Consider the following 20,435-nt stretch of genomic DNA (forward strand, 5'->3'; position numbering starts at 1 on the left):
TGCCAAGCATTTCTACTACAATGCTGAATTGTGCAGTACCTGGCACTATCTGAAATGTATCAAGACCTTCACAAGATTGGGAGCAGAGTCTTTCTATATATTCTTCTCACGCTAATTAGTTGTGAAGATTTTACAAGGCTTAGTTCAAGCGTTCCCTTACAAGAAGTGACATATACAGAACTTGGTATATCAGCTGCCCTGTGTGCCTACAGAAAGACGCAAAATAAATAACTTCTTCTGATCCTGCAAGCTGTTTTTTCTCTCTTTTTTTATCATATGACAGAAAGCTGGCTTTGGTTAAGTTTGAAGGGATGTATGTCTGTGTTCCACCTGTCTAGACCTTATGTGTACAAAAGAAGCCATTTATATAAACAGCCACTGAACCAACACATCATCCCAGACCTCAGTAGCAGACTTTTAATCTATTTCTCTAAGAATCTTTTTTTTTCCCCCCCCTACAAAGGAGTTCAATGCTTACTAAAACCACATGTATCTTTTTCCAGTTCCTTCCAACCCCAGATGGGCCTATATTAGTCCCTCTGCAGACCTATGTGCTGTTATTTGTCAGTCCCTGCTGCTTTTTTTCATTAAGGTTTCTGCACTGTTCCCTGGAGGCATCAACTGCCAGACCTCCCAAACTCTTATGATGCATATCACTTAAATACACAGCTTTGACTTACTGTAAGCATTACCTCTTTCCTGTCACAGCCACATGCTTGCTTTTTTTTGTGGGGCTGAGATCAAGTGAATAGGCACAAAAGAAAGTCTTATTCTTAGATCATGATATGAAAAAATGCCAGTCTAATAGCCGCTACCACAGTGATTGTACAAGTGTCCCATCACATCTTCCTCTTTGTGAAGAATTTTTATTTCTATGAAAATTGTTTGCTATAGGAAGAAAATAATGCGAGATCTGCTTTCATAGACTACTGTTGATCATTCTTCTTTCATAGTAAAGGTCACAGGACTTCCCTGGACTAGGTGTTCAAGAGGAGATTGGACATTGCACTTAGTGCCATGGCCTAGTCTCGAGGTCTGTGGAGGCAGGTTGGACTTGATGATCCTTGAGGTCTCTTCCAACCTTTGTGATACTGTGATATCCATGAAGGAAAAGACAATCCATCCTAATTTTCAATTTGCCAGTGAAATGAATAGATCTTTAAAACTTAATCCTTTAGCTATTTACCCTTGCAAGACTTTCCCCCAGATGTTGTGGAGAAGTGAGTTTATAACAAGATTTTGATTTTTTTTGAGAGAGAGTTAGAGATGGGGAGAGGTTATGTGCTGTGTGTCATAGTACAGTTGTCAGAATGTGTGAACTGGAGCAAATGGTTGTCAATTTATTGAGGGTAGCAGGTGAAATTCGGTGCTGATAAGGTAATGTATGCTAGAGGGGATAATTTGAATTTCTCACACATGTTGAAGATTTCTAAATTAATTGTAATCACCGAGGGAAGAGACTTGGGCAATGTTTTATACAGCTCACTGCAAACAGCTGTTCAGTGTGCCACAAAAGGAAAAAGCTAGGACATTTAAAAATTCTAAGATTCTTAAATATTTTAATACCATTAAGTTCATGTGTTCCTATTTTCTTACGGTGCTTGTTAGTGTCTGACAATGATCTCAAGAAAAGATAGAATTCAAGAAAAGGGTGAGATGAAATTTGAGTGAGGAAATGCCCTTTTTAAAGAGCCTTTTATTAATAGTTTCTTTTTAGGAAACTAAATAGGATTGGCCTTAAGAATAAGAAAAGCTACAAATGTAATCTATTTCTCTCTTCTCAAAAATTTGTTCATCAGTTGAAATGGAGAAGGTGGTGGCTTTTTTAAAGAAGTGAGCTTTAACTGGTGAGCTCAAAAGTAATTTACTCACAGGATTCTGTAATTGTACCATAGAAGGTTTTCACCAAGGCTGGAGATGAAGCACCATTGAGACAATCCATTGTGGAATTTACTATTTTTTGTCTCATGCTTGGCTTCCAATCGCCTACTGTGATTGTCAGTTTATGTGATAGGGATAATGATCCAGGTGTGAGAACATACAATCAGTTGAGAGCTTTTGACATTATTAGATCCTTCAGCTTTGCTTTCATACTCTTTGCAAAACTTACCCAATCCTGAAGCAAGGCTGCATTTCTACTCTAGAAAGCAGGAAAGGAAGAGAAAGGTAAGCAGAGATCAGTTAAATGTGATGAATGGAAAAGTGCCACTTGCCAAATATTTCTATTTTATTAGGCATACTTCACTTTTTGGCAGTGTGGCCGTGTGACCATATCTCACTTTTTATCTGGAAAACAATGAGGAGAGAACTCCAGTTTTCCACGTGGCAACTTCAGGTTCCTAAGAGTTGTAGTGCTAAGCACCGTGGAAAAGAGACAATGTGCTTCAATGACTAGAGATGCCCCAACACTGGAAAGTTATAGTTTCTGTTAAGGGTTTTCTGATCTGCTTCTGAATTTTAGGTGCTTGGTAACTTTGAAGCTCTGACCTTTAATAGTTGTAACATGGAAGAACTTTTTCAAGTTTGCATCAAGTTGCAAACTTAGTCTTCATCACTGCTGCTTTGGGAATTCTGTGATTCTGCTATGAAGTGTCCTGGGTCTGGCTAGGATAGGAGCTAGGAGGGGCCACAGCCAAGATAGCCATCTGAACCAGCTAATGAATTACTGGATACCACACTGATGTGTCTCTATAAGGTGAAGGCTGGCTAGGGCAAGCCTGGGTGGTTTTGAGTGAGTGGCTGCAGCTGGACAGGATCATTGGTCATTGTGGTTATTACAGCATTTTGTATCACTTGCTTTTATATACTATCTCACCAGTACTTTTGTGTTCCTGACTTTTTTCTTATCCCCTGCCCTTTGTGCTGTGCTGTTAAACTCTCCTGATCTCAGCCCATGGGGTTTTGCCTTTTCCCCCTTCCCTCCCCACCCCCCCACCTTTTTCCCCTGTCCTACTGGGAGGTGCTGGGAATGGCTGCATGTGTGGCTGTATGGGGCTCAGTTGCCAGCTGGGCCTGAACCATGACAGTCCTTTTTGGTACCCAATGTAGGGCTCAAAGGCTTGGAATTTTGACTTTTTAGTAACATGAAATTCTCATTGTTTCCACTTTTCTCAAATGGAATATTCCTGAGAAAGAAGCAAGATTACTTTTGGTATAAAGTTGCTTCCAGGAAAAAAAAAAAGTATGTGGCAAGCATGTAATGGAAAAAAAACATTAAACTTCAGAATAAATATGATGAAGGCCAATTGCACAATTTTAAAGTAAGGTAATGGTGCTTTATAAATGTATAGTGCAGATGTTTATCATACAGATATCATAGAATCAATAAGGTTGGAAAAGACTTCAGAGATCATCACCCTCAAACAGTTCAAAAGCATACTGCTAGGTCTTCCCTACAGGAAGTCAACTGTCTAAAACAGGCTCTAATCTAGCTGTCATATAGAAAAACAATACAAAAAAAGAGCAAGCACTACTTCTGTGATGTCTACCGGCTATTGGAAGATCTCAGTTGGAAATGTTTTGCATGTCTGTTCTGTTGTGGGATAGGGTGGACTAGGATAATGAATTCTAACCAGTTCATCAATCGTCCTCTGGTAGGTTTGTGTTTGTTATACACGGGTCATGGGCTGGAGGGGTTTTGGGTGTTAGTTCCTTAGTTGTTCTGTGGTTCTTTTATCTGGAAGAGATCTTAATGTTTGTAAAATGCAGGACTTCATTTGATTCTTAACCCTACTTACTTTTTTTTTTTTCCTTTCTGTATAGATCAAAACTTACACTGTTGTTCCTTCCTAAAATTTCCTCCTCCTTCCTGATAGGAAATGACAAATCAAACATTGATTTTTGTTCATTAATAATTGCTAACTCAGTCACTATACTAAACCATTTCCCCCCCCCCCCCTTATTTCTTAAACCAAAGCTGAAAAAAAGATGTGCAATTTTTCTCTTCAGCACATGTATACATACACAGATAAACAGTAGTAAACACCCTTGGCTTTAATACACGCAGAAGCTGTTCTCATTTGCAGCCTGAACCTGCACAAAAATGTATACATATTTTTGGAAGTTAGCATTTAATTGCTGAATGAGGCCTAATTTTACTGATAGTCATAGTAGACCAAGTCTAGCAAACTTAGATTAAGCTGAAACCAAATGAATATCAAATGAAATGCTTCTTGGGATACTTGAACATTAGCAGGATTAGAATACTAATGCTATTGCTGTGAGAATACATGACTTATTATGCTTATTAATTGCAAATTTACTTGCTAAAACATACTAAGTTACTTGGCTTGCATATTGTTCTTAACTGCATGGACGACTCAAAACTGAAAAAAAAACAGAAAAGCATGCACATAGAATTTTCTCTGGCCTTTTTGTTATCTTGATTCTGCATTTTTGAGCTAACAAAATTATATATATATATAGATACAGATATAAAACAAAACAATTCCTCTGTGATGTCTGAATGTTATAAATGTTACCAGTGATGAATGTAAAGCAAATATTTTATTTTAGCCACTTAGCTTTTAATAAGTGTGAAAGCACAGATACATCCTAATGTTGCTGGTGGTTGATACAGACACTTGACTGAATTCTGCCAGGCACCGAGTGCTCCAAGCATCCATCTCTACCTATGGCTATAGAGAGTACTCAGGAATTCACAGCATCAGCTCCTAATTAAGCAAAGCTAAAATTGTTCTGTTGCATTTTAAAATTGGAATACACATGACCATAGCCCTTAGGGAAGCTAATAAAAGGTAATACTGTGGTTTGCTATAAAGCAATTACTGTGTGTCCCTTTCTGCCTGCAGGAATCACCTTGTCACGTCCGTCACTTACATCAATCCACCGTTTTCCCTTCCCCCCCTTTCTATTTTTGTAGCCTGCCCTTTAACAAAAATAGAGTTTAGAGGATGGCATAAAAAGGAGGGTTGCAGATGTACTGAAATATATGCAATCTTCCTGCTACTTGCAGAAGGATTTCAAACAGCTGGTGACTTAGTGTACTGCAAGTAAATAGACTTAGCAAATCGAATGTGAGGACTTCATGTAAATAGGAGCCTAATAGAGCTAGTCTGAATTGGTCATATCTTGCCACTGATCTATACAAGGAAAGGGAATGTTTAACTTCAGAAACAATGCATCTGAAGCAAGCAAGACTGCTTGCTTTTTTCTTTTTCTTTTTCTTCACCTCAGTGTATACAGCAGGAGCCAGTTGTGTTGTGGTGACTTAAAGGAAGGATAGTGCCTTACCTGTACTAAACGCGCCTTTTCTTGCTACTTGAGATTTAAACTTTGAATAGAAATGCCCATTGTGAAACATCCTGAACCAGAATTTATGCAATGTAGGTTACCAGGAGTGAAGATGATAATAAGAAAAAAAGGGTTAACATGTTTAATCAGTTTTGTTGTTACCTCTTCAGTTGCAGGGCACTGAATCACAGAATCAGTTTGGAAGAGACCACCAAGATCAAGTCCAACCAATCACCTAGGCCTAACTAATCAACTAGACTGTGGCACTAAGTTCCTCATCCAGTCTTTTCTTAAACACTTCCAGAGACAGTGACTCCACCACCTCTCTGGGCAACACATTTCAATGGCAAATCACTCTTTCTATGAAGAACTTCTTCCTAGCATCCAGCTTAAACATCCCCTGGTGCAGCTTGAGACTGTCCTCTTGTTCTGGTGCTGGTTGCCTGGGAGAAGAGACCAACCCCCACCTGGCTACAACCTCCCTTCAGGTAGCAATAAGGTCTCCTCTGAGCCTCCTCTCCTCCAGGCTAAGCTCCCTCAGCCTCTCCTCTTAGGGCTTATGCCATAAACATTCCCAAATAAGCAAGAATTTATTTTTTTCCATTAATCTTATAGTACTCTAAAACTTCCATTTGTCTGATGCAGCTGCTTTTCCCAATCATTTTGCAGTCTACGAGGAAAAAATCCTGTATTATTTCAAATTTTACTGCTGTGAATGCCTCTCTTTTCAAGTACATGATTGACTGCAATGATATTCTTAGAGCCTGAAAATGACTGTGGGCATTTCCAGCTAGTGTCAGCCACTGTGAGATTTTGCTTCTTGTACGACAGTGATGGAGTTAGTGGTTAAGTCCTTATGAATTCATGAAGAAATGCATTGCTTTGGTTGCTGAGCATGTGTGTGAGGTGAGATAGGCCTTTCTCTTATAGATTCTGAAACAGAAGGAACAAAAGTCCAAGCAAGGGCTGAGCTGTAGTGTCGAAGCAGTAAAGGTTGGTAATCATCTCCCTGCTTGCTTGTAGAAGTACTGAAATAAAAGAAACACCCCTGCACTGAGTATTGTGACTGAAGGCATAGTCAAAATAACTCCAGCAATATAGATGGATTAGACCAAAATGATGAGCTTGCAGGTGAGGTATTGAAAAGCTGTAGGGATCATAGATGCTAATACCAAGGCAGTGACAAGATAGGGTAATCTTCTGGACTGTGATGAAAGAGTTGCTTTTAGTTCTTGCCTTCCTTGGTATATCACAAAAGGACACTTTTAGTTACATCGAATTTATCTGTTCCAGTCCCTGTTTGGGTTCTTGCAATGCTGCACTGGGGAGTCCAGCAGTATTGCTCATTCTTATTTTTGCCACCATGAAGGCCAGCTGATTTCTCCCAGGAACACCTAATGAGCCTGTGGCTCAACCAGGATTTTGACCTGGCTGGTGGTGGTCTGAGATTCAGGCAGCTGAATGAACTCCATGGTTACACATAACAAGCCATTGAAAGCAGAAAAAGAGAGAAATCTAAACCCAGCAGAGATATGTGATAATTCAGGTAGGAACACATCAGTAAACTCTGAGAAGATACATGGGGAGAGAAAGAGATAAAAGAAGTAAAAGGTCTGACCACTACAATGAATCTTACTGAGATGTTATGAAATCATGTGGCCAATCTCCATACCACACAATATAATGGTTGTCCAAGAAGTAGACCACAGATATCACAAAATGTATACCAGTAGCCAACTATCAGGTAAAAAGTTGCAGAATTGCACCCAAGTCCTTCCTTAGTTTGAGATTCCTAAACAAAATGTATCATTGAATAGGTATTGTAGAAAGAGACCTCTGTGGGAAATGAACTTCCTAGGACTTTTCATCTTTGAACATGACAACCCTTTCCCTCTACTCTTGTAATACTCTGCTACATAGGTTATCTCTTCTATTATTGTTATTATTAGCAGTGATTTTTGCCTTTGCTAGGGGCCAGATGCCCACCAAAGCTGCTCTATCACTCTTATTCTAAATGGACAGGGGAAAGGGAAAAATGTAATAAAAGCACAGGAGTCAAGATCGAAGCAATTGAATAGCTTGCAAAGCCAAAGCAAAGGCTGTGTGTGGAAGCAAGAGTAAACAACGATGTTATTCTCCACTTTCCATCAGCAGATGATGTTTTGTTACTCCTGGGAAGCAGAGCTCCAATACGCATGGCAGTTGCTCCAGAGAATAGATGCCATCAACACTTCCTTCTTTCACTTATCTTTTAGATCTGAGCTGACATCATATGGCATGGAATTCCCCTATAGACAGTTTGGGTCAGCTGGCCTGGCTGTGTCCCCTCCCAAGATCTTGCCCACCCTCAGTGTACTCCTGGGATGGGGGAATGTGGAAAAGCAGTCGTCTCGGTGCTTGGCTCAGCAGTAGCCGAAACACTGCTGTGTAGTCAACACCCAGCTACAGCATTGCACAATGCAGCTCTGGGGAGAATTAACTCCAGCTCAGCCAAGCCCCATTAATAATAAAAAATATTTTCTATTATTAAAATTTTAATGACTGTGGATGGCTAGTAAGAATTGCTTTTTTTCATCTCTATTTCATCTTGTTTGAATTACTTAGCACCCCTTTTTACATGGGATCTCTCTTTTCCATAAACTGTTTTTTTCATTTCATATTGAACTACATATTCCTGATGAAGAAATTGACTTTCCTTCTTAGTTTGTTTGATGTAGCACAATGGGACTCTATTGCTTGTTATGGAAAACTGATTTCTACTGCATAAATACTACTAATAAGTTTTATTCCCATGTTAATATTTCTTGATTCTCTGACAGTTCTTTTTTTGTCCTCATATTGGGGATATTAGGAGCAGCATTAATGCCCTATAGGCTGAAGGTAAAAGGGTCTGTGAAACACACTGGCTCTCTAGGAATATAAAATATATATTCCATTCTAGACAACTAGTAATCTTCCTGTCTTGGAGATCTTGGGATGATGCTGAGTACAAGTATGCAAGTTATAATACCCAATTAGGTCTCCCCTTTTCCCTGAAGAGAGTGTATATACATAATTTGCAAGGAGCACATGTTTAGCCAAAGTTAGCAACCTTCTGTTGCAAACCAAAGTTTTGCCATGAAGTCAACTGGACATTTTCAGAACCGCTAATTTAGGTCCCCCATCCTGTATGCAGGATGTCTGTGCAAGTGAAAAATATATATTCATAGAAACTTGGAAGTGTTTCAGTTGGAAAAGACACCTAAGATAATAGAGTTCAACTGTGACCTAACTTCACTATGACAATTAAGCAACATCCTGAAGGGCTGTGTCCAGCCTGTTCCAATGCCTGACCACTCTTTTAGGAAAGAGATTTTTCTTAATATCCAATGCAGCCCTCCCCTGGCACACTTTCAGGCCTTTAACCTGAGCACAGTATTTGAAGTGTCACCTCACCCGTGCCAAGTACAGTGGCACTTCAGTTTGTGAGTAGCATACAGAGAAAAAGGAACAATTGCTTTGTTTGACCATTTGAGAATCTGGAGTAATTTTAGAGCAATTACTAAGGCAGACTTGGGGAGGGGGAAATAAATAAAAGTATCAGTAGCAGTTTACTTGGATTTCTAATCCCTGAAGGTCTTTTCTGTGCTTTGAGCCAGTACATTCAGAAATTTCCAAGTCTTCATGATATTACAGTTTTGGGAGCTTCAACATAGAATCACAGAATCGCACAGACTGGTTGAAATTAGGCATTTTTGGATGTCATCTGGTTCAACTCTCTGCTCAGGACTACCTAGAGTGGGCTGCCCATGATCATGTCTAAATGGCTGTTGAATATCTCCAGGAATGAATATTCTCTAATATTTCTGAGCAACCTATGTCAATGTTTGACCACCCTCACAGTGAAAAAGTTATTCCTTATGCTGAGAGGGAACTCTTGCATTTCAGTTTGTGCCTGTTGCCTCTGGTCCTGTCACTGAGCACCACTGAAAAGAGCCTGGTTCCATCTTTTCTACTTCTTCCCTTCAGATATTTGTACATATAGGTAAGAACACCCCTGAGCTCTTCTCCAGGCTGAACGGTCTTAGCTTTCTCAGTTTTCCCTCATAGGAGAAATGCTTTAATACTTTAATCATTATCATGGCCCTTGAAGTTTCATTTGTTTTTCTGAAACAGTCACAATTTATCCAGCCAGATTATTCAGCACCACATCCTTATCCCTGCAGAGCACTTCATATCTTCCTAGAAGCTATAGAAATTCTAGTAATATGTAAGGACAGTGTCCCCTAATGTGGTCTATGATTGAGTATTTACCCTTACTTGAACTGTAAGATTTATTTGTGGCAGTGTTTCCATTGGTCTGGGTCCATGCCAGACTTCTCTAGAGATTTCTGTTAGTGACTGGAGAACATTTCGTTAGCAGCTTAGAGAATAAGGTCCACATTCTGCAGTTATAAATGTGTATACTGTTGCAGGGAATGATCAAGGTACAAAGAGTTTCTTTCCAGGACAAGGATTTGTGTCATAGTTGTTATAACACTAACCCACTCTTGGTACAGACACTCAGTAGGAGTAGTGAATGAGCCACATAACTCCTGCCTATGGAGCTGGGTAGTATCTGATCCCTGTTTCAAGTTATTCCAGAGTCTCTTGGGCACAGTGCTACATTCAGATACCACATTTGCCACTTGCTGGTAGGTCCCAACCTGCCTAGGATCTGCAAATAGCTCTGTCCTGGTGCTCCTGGCTGCTCTTTTACACCTCCCCCTCCTGCTGCTCTCAATCTGCATTGTTTTTCCCATGTATGAGTGTGGCAGTAAAGCTACTAAACTTAAGTTACAAATGAGAGGAAACTGGCGAAAAGTTTTGAATGTATTTTGCCGTTTTACTGTTGTCAGTCCTTTGAACTCTGAATTTGGTTTGAGTCACTAACCATGCAGAGGTTCTGGACTTGAGTTGCAGTTTTGGTTCTTGCGCTGGAATGCATACAGTAGGAACTCCCTTTTAAAATTAGCCCTCGCCATATATGTGTTTGGGGGAATGTTCCCTCTCTCCTGATATCATGATATATAAGGTATATAAGATCAAGTGTTGATCAATCTGGCTTCATAATATCTGAGACTCTGTAATATGAAGGCTGATTTTCACATCCATACTGTAGTCCTAATGCAGAAAAACAACGTAATGTTATATATACTAGGAAAGGTGGAGATGCCTTAACTAATATTGAACTATGTAGCTGCAGCAACACTGCACTCAGTGAGATTTAATTCATCCTCTTTGGCCCACTGTGAGCTCAACTCTGCTACTTCTAGTACTGAATCTAAGTATTCACTATGATGCAGTCCATGACCTAGATGCCCCACAGACTTTTCTGAGTTACTAAGACCTTGTTACAAATTCTGTTATCCATAATAAATATTAGCATCGGTAACGTGGCTTGAGAGTATGTCAATATCACACCTAAATTGTTTGGGTCTGGGTTTTTTGGGGGGGTTGGATTGTCACAGTAGTTCACAAGAAAAGTTGGTCACTTTCTAATTTAGGTCACTAAAGAACTCAATTTTGCATGTTGATATGTTTGCCTTTTCCTTTTTGGCATGTTCATAACAACAGACAGGATAGTTGATTGGTCTGAAGAGGACTCTTTGCATGTAAGATCTTTTCCACTCTGTTCTTGTCACATGTTTTTGGGTTTGGTTTTGCCTTTTTTTTCTTTTTTTTTTAATATGACATTGATGTGAATTTACAGAATAGTTATCTCATGTGTGGTATGTATCTAGTGAGAGAAATACTCCAAGAAAACCACCAAACCCACAACAACCAACACACAAAAACCCACTGGGAAACTGGTAGCATTAGAGATATGAGGTAGGAAAAACAATAGGAGATTGCCTATAGTGCTCTGTGTAAATACTTTTAGCTGCCTCCATCTATCTGGCTATGAAGTTGTTACTGAAAAGTGAGTATCATAGTATCAGTCAGAGTTGGAAGGGACCACAAGGATCATCTAGTTCCAACCCCCCTGCTGTGGGCAGGGACACCCCACACTAGATCAGGCTGGCCAGAGCCTCATCCAGCCTGGTCTTGAACACCTCCAGGGACGGCGCCTCAACCACCTCCCTGGACAACCCATTCCAGGGCTTTACCACTCTCATGGGGAAGAACTTCCTCCTCACATCCAGCCTGAATCTTCCCACCTCCAGCTCCACTATTAACTGTGATAGTTAGGTCTTGCAATTAAACCATGCTATTAACCATGATTAATTGGCCTAAATGGAGAAATGACCCAATCATATGTATGCAAATTCTGGGGTTAGCTCATTTGTCCATGCAATGGTAAAAGCCTTCAATATAACTTCAAAATGACATCAGAACTTGAAGGTGCTGATGGTGATCAATGCAGGTTAGATTCTTAAATGGGTGCTTTTTGAAAAAAAATTAATCTCCTGAGCTACTCAGGCCTTTAAAGGAATTTCATTTATAATGTCTTTGGAAATGCATGAAAAAAATAGAAGTCAAAATATTTTGAAATGATGAAATCTCAGAGTTTTACTCAGTGCAGATAGGAATTTTGTTTGCATGATAAAATCTAAAAAAAGGAACAGGAATACATGAATAATAATGCTGTGCAGCTGCACTACTGAAGATGTTTATGAAATTGTTTTGATCTGTGCTTTATTAGAGTATTTGATTTACCAAGCTTTCAGGTTCACAGAACATAATTGTAGTGCAGGTGATACTATATACTGTCATTCAAGAACATTAATAATTTGTTGTTAAGTTCCCTTCTGTCTTAAAATTCAGCTAGCTTTCTGAAACAGATTGTATTAATATTCCTACTTAATCTTTAATGATGACATGTGGTTTTTTTTCTCAGTAACAATTTGGTGTCAATATACTGTTTTTAAGAGCCTATTTTCTTACAAACCTAGAAAAGATCTGAATGATTGAAGTCCTTGCTTTATCCTTTAGACAGACAGCTGTATGACATACTATCTGTTCTATAGCTACATGATCTGTGTAGTATAGCATTAGTGCAGTTACAAACTAAAATGAAAAGATCTTTACATCATGGCAGAAAATCCCTCAACCCTTAGGCATTTAATCAATAATACCAAAATCTGGAAGGTGGCAGCTCGTGCGCTTAGCACGTACCAGGTTCCATGAGCATTGACTGTTTGCAGCTTCCATCACTGGTGGATTCTGGTTGTCTTTTTCCTTACAGTTATGAAAAAAAGTAGGTGAAATTATGGTGAAGGAATTTTTTCCTGGTGGAAAAGTGTGTGTAAAGCATGGCTGTATAATTAAAAAATGGTAGATAAATGGAACATTAGTTGAATTAGTGAGAACAAACATTTTTAGGCTTATTCTTATTTCTAACTTTTTTTCTTTCTCCCCCAAACAGAGTATCCTTGTTGTTCTGAATTATTCCTAATGCTTCAGCCAAACTCCAGTGTTTGTTAATAGGATAGTGCTGGGAATCAATGTACAAATCTAGTGCAAAGCAGATGCTTAGTAAAGATAGATTTTAGCTTCTGGTTTCCTGGAGGTTAATGTGGACAATGAAATAAGATTAAACAAAAGAGGCTTTAGTTTACTTACAAAAGAGTGACTCATATAAGACAGCTCAAATACATAAAAGGCTGCTTCAGAGGGGAGAGGAATAATCAATTCCTCTCACCCGTAGCAGGTAAAATGAGAAGTTGCAGGCTTAAATTACACAGCAAGGGAGATTCAACGTGTAAGGCAAACTTCACGGCAGCAGGACACTAAAGCAATGTAATAGACAGGGAAGTGGTTAGAACCCATTGTCTTCCAGCTGTGTTTTTCTGTGCTAACCATGAAAGGTTACTATGGCTTTCATTCTGCTGCAGGACAAGAAAATCCTGCCCAGAATTTCACTTCAAGTAGCAGTATTTTATCTTCCTAATTTATGTAAAGGAATAGGACATATCAGCGCTCTTGGATTCTGTGCAAAGGGTCTCTGTTGGCATCTCCAGCATCATTAGATGGGTCTGCTTCACTCTTCCTTTGTTCCAAGATAGATGAGTTCCTCAGGATGACTCACCAACACTGCACTGTCATTGCTGATGTGCACTAAGGCAAAGACATCTAATTTCAGTAGACGGGGAAGGGTAAATTCTTGTGATCATAATTTCTTTCATAGGCCGCCTCAAAAATACAAGACCATGAGAAAATTGTTTCTCTTTCTTCACTCTTCCTCTTTCTCTCTTATTCTGTTTTATTCTCCTATATATTTAGAACTTAATTTTGATGTCAAGCTTCTCCTCCTGAGAAGGTCTGAGGGTCATATTTCATATGTTTGGCAGACTAAGCCAAGGTCCTTCCAAATTTGTTTATAAAAAAAACCTAAGGAATGCAATAGGAACCACATTTATTGCCTCCTATTTCAGGATCCTGTCTCACAAGGACAGAAAGCTAGTATTTAGTGCTACCAAGTGTTACTAGCTCTGAGTATTCTCCAGCTGTTAGTCTTGGAGGTCAATTTGTCTAAATTTTCAAGACAAGAAACTTGATTTCAGAGTATCATCTGACTTTTCTGGTATGTTGGCTTTCTTTTCCAGCTGCAGTTTTGAAGGTTGAGAAAGATCCAGGTGGTCTGCTTCCTTTGTACAATGATAGGCAGTGGTAGTCATGTATTTCAAACATATATAAGCCTCTTTAGAAAGGAAAAGGTTACATTGTCCTCTCCTGCTGTTTTCTGAGCCAGATCTTTTTTCATTTTCTCTGTCTGCAGTGGCACTCTGCCACATTCTAGTTTGTCCTCTTTATCTACTTCTCCCCTCATGTGATGGGTTGAAGATTGCCCCCAACGTAAAATTTGCCAGACCAGCTCAGGCAGAAGCAAATGAAGCTGTATTTACAAGCAAAACTACAATTGAAAATGAAATGCAACGAATAAGATCATCTTCCCAGCTGTTAAACAAAATTTCATTCTTAATTCTGAATGGCTACTGTATACAGAGATAGTATGAAGGTGAATGAGGCTATACTGAGTCTTAATCCTGTGTGCCTTATATATCCCTGTTGTGAGTTCCACCACAATATTGTTGAGATTGTGTCTGAACTGCACTATGAGAAAGTAAACCTGTTAAAATTAGAAATATCTGAACTCATAACCTGAAGATTTCCCCTACCTTTAGTGCCAGTTTGATCTTGTATTTGCACTGAGACAGTCTTCACCTTTAGTACATCTTCAGGGTTAGTAAAGTGAACCACAGAAATTAGTTCATCCACCGTGAGGTTCTTCACTGGGTCTGTGAAAGAGTATACAACCAATATGGTTAACATGCTGCAGAATTGAATGGGGTGGGCTCTCTGCAAGCTAAACTTAGGACTGGAATTTTCAGATTATGGAGTTTGGCTGTGTGTGAACAGTGTATATAAACAGATTAAAAACCCAGGAGTGTTGATGAGGCAGGCAGAGCCCACAACACAGTATATAGAAAGAGTGGGTGGGTAGCATTCATTAATGTAATGATTCAGAATCTGGGAAACTGAATGAAAGAAGTGGTGAACCGATTTTTAAATGTATCTTTTCCTTTTCTTTTTTTTTTTTTTTTCCTCTCTTCAGAACAGAATATCAGATTTGTGGGGTTACAAGTACTTTACTCCTGGGGAAGGTGGGGATGCAGCAATACAATTTAATGGTTTCTGGTAGATTGGTTATGCATGAATATTTCTAGTGAGTAGTTCCAGTCCTTAGATAAGAAACTCAGGCATTTCTATAGATACATCAGTGCTCTATTGTCTCAAAAGTCTTACATTATGTTTTGTAGGCTAGGTTTTGAGATGGCTTACAAACATTAAGACAACTGCAACTACTTGTTTATTAAATGTTACTTCAAGAGACAGTATGTTTCAGAGGGTTTTTTCCAGGTGTTCTTAAGATATAAGCTTTAACCTAAAAAGCTTTTAGTTACTTGGATCATGCCTTCTCCTTCTCACTTCTGCATAATTAAGAGCATAAACAGTTGGCATTAATCCCATCCTGATTTGAAAAGGAACATCATCTTATCAGGGAGTTTCCTGTAAGTGGAGACAGACTCTCTTACTTCGCTGTCTCCTGATTGCTTGCTTGACCTACACTCATGTGATTTTGACATTCTTCTCGGAAAGCTCAATGTGTCCCCACCCTCTCTTTCATATTATTTGAGAGATAACAATATAGTGCAATTGTGTGAGAATTATTGTGGCTTTATCGTTGTAGTTGGTGAATATTGTTATGTGCAGTCAGTTGTATGTGGCATATAGTGTAGACTTTATATTTTTGTCTGCTTAAAAGATTTCTTGATGTGCCTGGAGTCAGGGTTAGGTGCTTATGTTGTGACTTCAAATAAATAAATGCACTAAATAAATAGTTGATGCAGTTGGTTTCAGATGGTAAAGAGAGAGAGCTTCTGAGTAGAAAACACTTTAAGTTTTAAACCACCAAAATCTTTAATATAGGAGATGAAATAAAAGCCTCAAAGGATTTCTTCTGTGCAAAAAAACCCAAACCAACCCAAACTAGCAGAATTTTTGCTTGGCGAATAAGAAGCTACATTATACATGAGCAAAAGTAATTACTGGGGAGCTTTTTTTTTTTTTTTTTAAATTTATTTTTTTTTAACCTCTAATTTCTACTTAATAGCCACTGCACTTGTCATTGCAGGTATGGTTACAAAAGTATGGCTACCTTCCACCAACTGACCCCCGAATGTCGGTGTTGCGCTCTGCAGAAACCATGCAATCAGCTATAGCTGCAATGCAGCAGTTCTATGGCATTAATATGACAGGAAAAGTGGACAGGAACACAATTGAGTAAGTAACCGTTACTGAACTGCTCTTGACTTTTCAGTTTTCAAGCAACTGGAAAAACTTTATAAAACCACATGAAGCAGGCTGACCTGGATATCCAAATAGTGTTGCAGCTGTAGATGGGGAGTTAAAATGTTTCTCTATCTCCTTGCCCACCCCCCCCCCCCCCCCCTTTTTTTTTTTTTTTAATATAAATATATATATTGTATTTCTTCTTCTTCAGTAGTCCACCTGCCTAACTGCTGCTGCCTTTGGGCATGTGATTGGAATGAAAATGTTTCAAGGTTAACTAAAGGGCCAAAATGTTATCAGTGTGGAAGTGGAGAAACCTATTGAAAATTGACAAGAATTCATACAGTAGAAAGAATCTTTTCTTACTGGAACGTCTCTTCCTTATCCTCATGGGAAAACAATTTATCACCCTCCACTGGCTCATTCATTTAATGGTTCCCAGTAAGAAAAGACCAGATGTGGTCATTTGAACATGCCATAAAATTGGAATAGTTTTGCATGCCCTTTACAATTTTGAAGTTGGTAAGGCTGGCAGCGTCTGATTCTGCTGAGACTGAACACAGAGAAACTGTGAAACAGAGCTGCCAAACAAATGCCCCAGAAAAATACAAAACAACAGTAACAATAAAGAGTATTAGTATGCAATTAAGAGAACATATCTGGTGTTAAGGTTTGAAGTGATTGTTGGATTCACTCCAGTTAAAATGCAAAGTTCCTTTGTTTGAAAAGCAAACTAGCAAAATATTATTGTCCCTATGTATCCAACATTACTTTATTGTAATGCTTCTACTAGTTCTCTAAACTACTTTTTAGGATAGAAGAAAAAAATCTTTCATTTCCCATTCACCAACCCAATCCTGATGTGTCATCTTGCATTATCCTTCTTTGGTAAAGTGGCTGACATAAATGATTTTTCTATCATTGCAAGTTTAGAGAAGAGACTCCTCAAAGTGCTGGTAGGGTTGAAAAAATAATTGTAGTCCGCTGGCACATGTGTTAATACATTGAAAAGCAGTAAAGCAAAGCAGGTTTTAGGGCTCCCCTAAGGGGAGGTGAGTTGACCACACATCCCTCAGTGCAGGAATTTAAAGGACCTCAGAACATGCAGTAGAACAGCAGTAAATGCCTTGAGAGAACTGTGCTTAAAAGTCTGTTTATGATTCATTCTGCAGGGTAGAGAGGCTAGGCTCTTCACATAGCTTCAGTGATTGATCCTGGAGGGGAGAGTGCTGCTATGCCAGTCACTAGATTCCTTTTAAAGACACATTAGTGGCAGGTTTCTAAGAGGCAATATAATTCACCAAAAGGAAAATAATCTTCTCACGCTACAGAGAAGAAAGAAAGTGCTAACCTAAGAAGTGAAAATGATCTCTTAAAGTATCAGCTGGTGAGCTGAAAAAATAAAAATATATTTAAAAATCCTTTAGTTGTAAAGGGTAGTGGTTTGTTTGCTAAACTGATGCTGCTGGCAAGCATGTCAGCAAGATTGTCTCATTTCTGCTATGCAAGAGAGACGTGAATCCATCAGCGTAGCAGTCCAAAACATTATTTTAACCATCTGGTAGATATTTGAGTCTTCCAAACCTTTTGATGCATAATTTCCTTCCACTCAGAAAGATAAAATATGGCAATACTTAGGTACCTGTAGCTCACGTTGGATGAATTCTGCATTTTCTTACGGGTTTGGTATTACATTAACTTGAGTCCAGTTGGGAACAGAACTGATCAGTTACTGACTAGTCACATTTGCATTGGTGTTGAGGAAAAAAATAGCTCATTAATTAAACTGTGGCCTCAAGTTGCCATCAATTAACACCACTGAATGTTCATGAGAACCGTATATGACTGTATAACAAAGGATGATCCCTCCCCGCCCCAGTTGCTCATTTGTAGTAGTATTTTGTAAAACTTTGAAACAACTTTCCCTTTCATCTAAGCAAAAAATATATATATTCTGTTTTGGCCATAGATATGTAACAGTTTAGCATTTCTTTCTTTGTGATTATGCTGTTGTTATCCCATGCAAAGTTGGAATTACAAAATAAAGAGTACGGCAGACACATGAAAAAACAATATGTTCTGCTCTTGTGCATGAGGATTTACCTGCTACTGTACCATGTCTTGAAGAGATTATGATGTGCCTCTTCATCTTCAGAAGGACAAACAAGTAAAAAAAAAAATTATAGCAGTAACTTGATAGGACCTAGCTTTGGGGATATTAACAGTAAAATAATGTCCTGCAGCGGCAGCACTGAAAGTCTCCAGGGGGGGATTTTGCTGCTCTGAACAAAAGGTAATCCCTCAATGAGTGTTTTGGTATGCATAAATATGAACAGCGTTCTTCTTTCCTCCCCCATGTTATTCACTATTCATTTGGTTTTGCTATTTCATATTTTTTAAATAGTTGCCCAAGAGGCGGCTGCACACTTACTGCTGAGGATAAGGAATTAAGTGGTAGAAAGAGACATCATGATAATGGCATGAAAATGTGAGACATTCTGAATACAAATACCATGACAATGGCGAAGCCAAGGCGAATGCTGTCTGACCTTTGTGTGGAGTGCCACAGTACCTTCTGTGATTCATTTACGTATCACCAGGCAGAGTCAATGAGTCATTGAGATTTAACACATCCAAATGCCGGGTTCTGCGCATTGGCCACCACAACCCCATGCAGTGCTACAGGCTGGGGTCAGAGTGGCTGGAGAGGGGCCAGGCAGAGAGGAACCTGGGGGTACTGATCGATGGTAGGCTGAACATGAGCCTGCAGTGTGCCCAGATGGCCAAGAGGGCCAATGGCATCCTGGCCTGTATCAGGAACAGTGTGGCCAGCAGAAGCAGGGAGGTCATTCTGCCCCTGTACACTGCACTGGTTAGGCCACACCTTGAGTACTGTGTCTAGCTCTGGGCCCCTCAGTTTAGGAAAGATGTTGACTTGCTGGAACATGTCCAGAGGAGGGCAACAAAGTTGGTGAGGGGTTTGGAACACAGCCCTATGAAGAGAGGCTGAGGGAGCTGGGGTTGCTTAGCCTGGAGAAGAGGAGGCTCAGGGGAGACCTCTACAACTACTTGAAGGGAGGTTGTAGACAGGCGGGGGTTGGTCTCTTCTCCCAAGCAACCAGCACCAGAACAAGAGGACACAGTCTCAAGCTGCACCAGGGAAGGTTCAGAATGGATGTTAGGAAGAAATTCTACACAGAGAGTGTGATTGCCCATTGGATTGTGCTGCCTGGGGAGGTGGTGGAGTCACTATCATTGGAGGTGTTTAGGAGGAGAATTGATAGGGTGCTTGGTTGCATGGTCTAGTTGATTAGGTGGTGTTGGATGATAGGTTGGATGCGATGATCTTGAAGGTCTCTTCCAACCTGGTCTATTTTATTCTATTATATTCTAATCTAATTCTAAGACAGAATTTGGAAAATGGACCCACTGTTGGCATCCTGATCTTTCACTTTCCTAAACCAAACATGCAATGTAGAAAAAGATTGGTTGTTGTCTTTTCTTGAGACTGTTCTACATGTTTATTTCCCAAACATGTCATGCATCCCTTTAAACTGCAAAACAAACCTCTTGGCTTACAAATAGGATGCCAATAAGAGCAAGGCATTAATTTTATTTTAATGTCATCCTTTATAAGGAAATGGCAAATAGGTTTACTTTAATGCCCAGATGATCATCTATCCAAGTTTACTTCAAGGTTCATCATCAAGATGTAATCGTATTTATGTGGTCTCTGCTGTTTATGTCTTAATTGTCAGTAAATGATACATTTTGAGCTGTTGAAATCAACTCAGTGGTCTATTTTATTTATGAATATTGTTGTACAAAAGCTGTATCTATAAGGTCATGGATCCACATCAAACTTTCAATGAGAAGTGTTGCCAACAAGTCATTGTTGGTAACAGGGACTGGAATACAGTACCTGACATCATTCTTCATTTAGTATGCTATTACTTAGAGGACTGTTAGTAAAGTCCTGTAATAGCAGAGTGCAGTAGAGAAAAGAAAGATGTTTCAAAAGATTACCTATCTCTCTTCACAAGAAGTTCAAGGGCACCATTCAGTAGTTTTTTCTTAAATGGCTGTAGTTTTTCCAGCCATCAAGTTGCACTTAGTCAAATTGGAATCTTTCATTTTCCTGTTCTGCTATAACTCCACAAAATAAAGCCCCAAAACACCACCAACAAAAAAAAAATTGTATAGCCTAAGTTGCAGTTTTTGTTAAAGGATAAATGATGAGGGGAACATTAAACCAAATGGGTTTTTTTTAGGACTTTTTAGTGTTTTGATTCTACATCAGGCCAAAACTTTTGTCCTGAAGGCTTAAGAAACTGAGGATGCAGAGATTCTTCCTCTTAACCATCAAG

The 20,435-nt window shown here is 39.2% G+C and overlaps 1 protein-coding gene across 1 annotated transcript in view; it reads left to right on the forward strand.

The window, feature by feature from the left end:
* Positions 1-20,435, forward strand: part of MMP16 (matrix metallopeptidase 16) — a 166,451-nt gene that overhangs the window by 68,473 nt on the left and 77,543 nt on the right. Inside the window, exon 2 of the mRNA XM_054167377.1 lies at positions 15,911-16,059. Coding sequence (XP_054023352.1) covers positions 15,911-16,059 — 149 coding nt within the window. The remainder of the gene's footprint in view (positions 1-15,910; positions 16,060-20,435) is intronic.

The sequence above is a fragment of the Dryobates pubescens genome, chromosome 14 (genome assembly GCF_014839835.1).
Source record: "Dryobates pubescens isolate bDryPub1 chromosome 14, bDryPub1.pri, whole genome shotgun sequence".
Lineage (NCBI taxonomy): Eukaryota > Metazoa > Chordata > Aves > Piciformes > Picidae > Dryobates > Dryobates pubescens.